The following is a 3,041-nucleotide window of genomic DNA, read 5'->3' on the forward strand; positions in this document are numbered from 1 at the left end:
ACGCCCAGCGGAGTTCCGCCCGATGCGCGCGCGCACACACACACATGCACAAGTGAGCTCACTCCCACTAGTATTTGTAAATATTAAGCCAGCAAAACGATTCATATTTAAATATGAATTCTGCGTGTCTCTGTGTTAATGAATGGTGCAGATGCGTGGTTTTGTGTAGTACTCGTACTGAAACGCTCATGACGCTTCCGGTGACATTAACGTCTGCCGTCTCACTAATGAGGACATAAATACACGAACAATTAGGCCATAGCCTGCCCTATAGCATGGTGTATTTTTATACGTTTTGTTAATAAATGTTCTATGTTTTATATAGGCTGAAGTGAGTTTGACTTTGTATTTTGTTGTTGCATTCAAGCAATTGACGCCGAATTGACGCTAATTCGAAAGTGAAAGTAAAATGCGCACGGTGCTTTTAAGCTATTTAAAAGCGAAGGAAAGCGAGGAAAAGAGGGAAAATTCAAACAAACTAAAAACGAACAATTGCTTTACGCCGAATTGCCGCTATTTGAAAGTGAAAGTAAAATGCGCATGCCGTTTCTGTAAGCTATTTAAAAGTGTAGGAATGCGAGGAAAAGATCAAACGCCCCCGCCCCCACAGTGATACCGGTATTATCTGTGTCATCACACGTCGATTAACCGGTGGGAAAATTTCCTCACCGTCAGAACCCTATTGGGTTGATGTTTAGGTTAGTCAATGTTTTGGATGTGGAACCTTATATGTTGTAGTAGGGATGTAACGATTCACTCAACTCACGATTCGATTCACGAGTGTCTGCTAAATGACAAAATTTAAATATAATGTAAATAAAACTACATTTAAATTTTAAAACAAGCCCCAAATCAAATAAGTAACACAAATAAAATAAATATCTTCATATAAACAAAATAAGGCTTTGTCTGTGCTCTTTCCATTTAAAATTATAAAATGTATTCCTGTGGCTCAGTGGTAGAGCATTGCGTTAGCAGCGCAAAAGGTCGTGGGTTTGATTCCCAGGGAACACACATACTGGTAAATGAGACGCAGATTCACTCTCTGCCAGCAGGTGGCGCGTAAAGAGTTTCCTTGGTTTCCGCTGTAAACAAAGCAGAGCTGCTCTTATGAACTTTAATATGCATTATACAGAGGCAAGAGGAAAAGAAAATAATACCATGTAAACTTTTCTGAAGACAGTAAGTTCCCCTCAGACATACATTCATATAAACTCCTACACCTAAATGAATCGCGATTTGTTTAGCATCTCAACCGATTTGAATCGTCACATATTTGAATCAATTTTCAACCGGCTCGTGGCTTTTCGTTACATCCCTATATATAACTAATATTATATATATTTACATTTAAGAACATGTCTCTGAAATGGTTTTCAAAACTGTCCTGGAGCAGAATGAATCGCAATTTGTTTAGCATCTCAACCGATTTGAATTGTCACACATTTGAATCGATTTTCAACCGGCTCGTGGTTAATCGTTACTTCCCTATGTTCTAGTCTATGAATACCATTTTTTAAAAATATATCTGAAATGTAAAAGTTCTGCTAAGTAATGATGAGAAATGTGTGGTTTATTATTTAGTCACTCTTAAATATCAGTCATATGGTTGTCTGCCGAGTGTATTGCATTCAATACAATAAGACAATCTAGTCTTTCCAAGTCTCTGCAGTCTGCACTGGCACTCACAATTGAGCGTGCGAACTGAATCTTACCAGATGGTTGAACCGCAATCGTCACATTGAGTGACTAATCCCTCAGTGTTGTTATAACACTCTCCTTCTCATAGCGTTTCCACTGTGCACCCATACTTGCCTACTAGGTGCCAACAGGATATTAATCTGCTGTGACTGATTTTCCATCTCAGGTGATGCGGCAGGCTGTTTATCAGGATGTTATAAAACATGAGCTGAAGTGGCGATCTGATGGTCATGTGTTAATGAAATGTTGTGCTGTCGTTCTTTCAGATGTGGTCAGCATTGAGAAGACCAGTGAGAACTTCAGGCTGATCTATGATGTCAAGGGACGCTTCACAGTTCACCGCATCACAAACGAGGAGGCCAAGGTGAGCTTAATATTCTTATACATGACAAATAATGGATGGTATGACAGGATTACATCAGTTTAATTTGAGACTGCAGATTTTTTGAGCTAATCCTTTTGTCCTGTTTTAGTACAAATTGTGCAAGGTGAGGAAAACCCTCATCGGCACAAAGGGAATCCCACATCTGGTGACCCATGACGCCCGCACCATCCGTTACCCTGATCCTCTGATCAAGGTCAACGACACCGTCCGCATTGACCTGGACACTGGCAAAATTACAGATTTCATCAAATTTGAGACAGGTTGGTGAGCATATTGTCTTAAACTATCGTATTTTTCTTTTGTTTTGAGTTGCACATCACTTGTTGACTTTTTTCTTTCTGTGTGTAAATAGGCAACATGTGCATGGTGACCGGAGGTGCTAATTTGGGGCGTATTGGTGTGATCACCAATAGAGAGAAGCATCCTGGATCTTTTGATGTGGTGCATGTTAAAGACAGCACTGGCAACAGCTTTGCCACTAGGCTCTCCAACATCTTCGTCATCGGCAAGGTAAGCACATTTAAGATTTAAAATTTTGTGCTCTGTTGTTTAATATGGGCTTTTTAGCAAGCAGTTGACTGTGCGTATATGCTCAAACAGTGCTCAAAATTAAGACTTTGTGAACTTTCCACTCATTGGGCTGCACATTTCTACAAATTCCCTTTTCTGTCTCATGACAATATTGAAATTTTTGAAGTCCTACATAAATGGCATCTTGAAAAACATTACCATTATATGCTAAGAGGTGTTTTTTTTTTAAGTCATTTTTGCAGATTTAGAAAAAAAAACTTATTTTAGAGTATTTTAAGTTAATAGTTGTGCTAATACTATGTCTCTGTCATCAGGGCAATAAGCCATGGGTGTCCCTGCCTCGTGGAAAGGGTATCCGCCTGACCATTGCTGAGGAGAGAGACAAGAGACTGGCTGCCAAACAGAGCAGCAGCTAAGTCAACAG

At 39.6% G+C, this 3,041-nt stretch overlaps 1 protein-coding gene across 1 annotated transcript in view; it reads left to right on the forward strand.

The window, feature by feature from the left end:
• Window positions 1–3,041, forward strand: part of LOC107707921 (40S ribosomal protein S4, X isoform-like) — a 6,080-nt gene extending 3,039 nt beyond the window's left edge. The window contains exons 4-7 of the mRNA XM_016512045.1: window positions 1,968–2,065; window positions 2,175–2,346; window positions 2,439–2,596; window positions 2,932–3,041. Of these exons, the coding sequence (XP_016367531.1) occupies window positions 1,968–2,065; window positions 2,175–2,346; window positions 2,439–2,596; window positions 2,932–3,033 (530 nt within the window). The 3' untranslated portion in view covers window positions 3,034–3,041. The remainder of the gene's footprint in view (window positions 1–1,967; window positions 2,066–2,174; window positions 2,347–2,438; window positions 2,597–2,931) is intronic.

The sequence above is a fragment of the Sinocyclocheilus rhinocerous genome, unplaced genomic scaffold (assembly GCF_001515625.1).
Source record: "Sinocyclocheilus rhinocerous isolate Xijiao unplaced genomic scaffold, SAMN03320098_v1.1 scaffold2852, whole genome shotgun sequence".
Lineage (NCBI taxonomy): Eukaryota > Metazoa > Chordata > Actinopteri > Cypriniformes > Cyprinidae > Sinocyclocheilus > Sinocyclocheilus rhinocerous.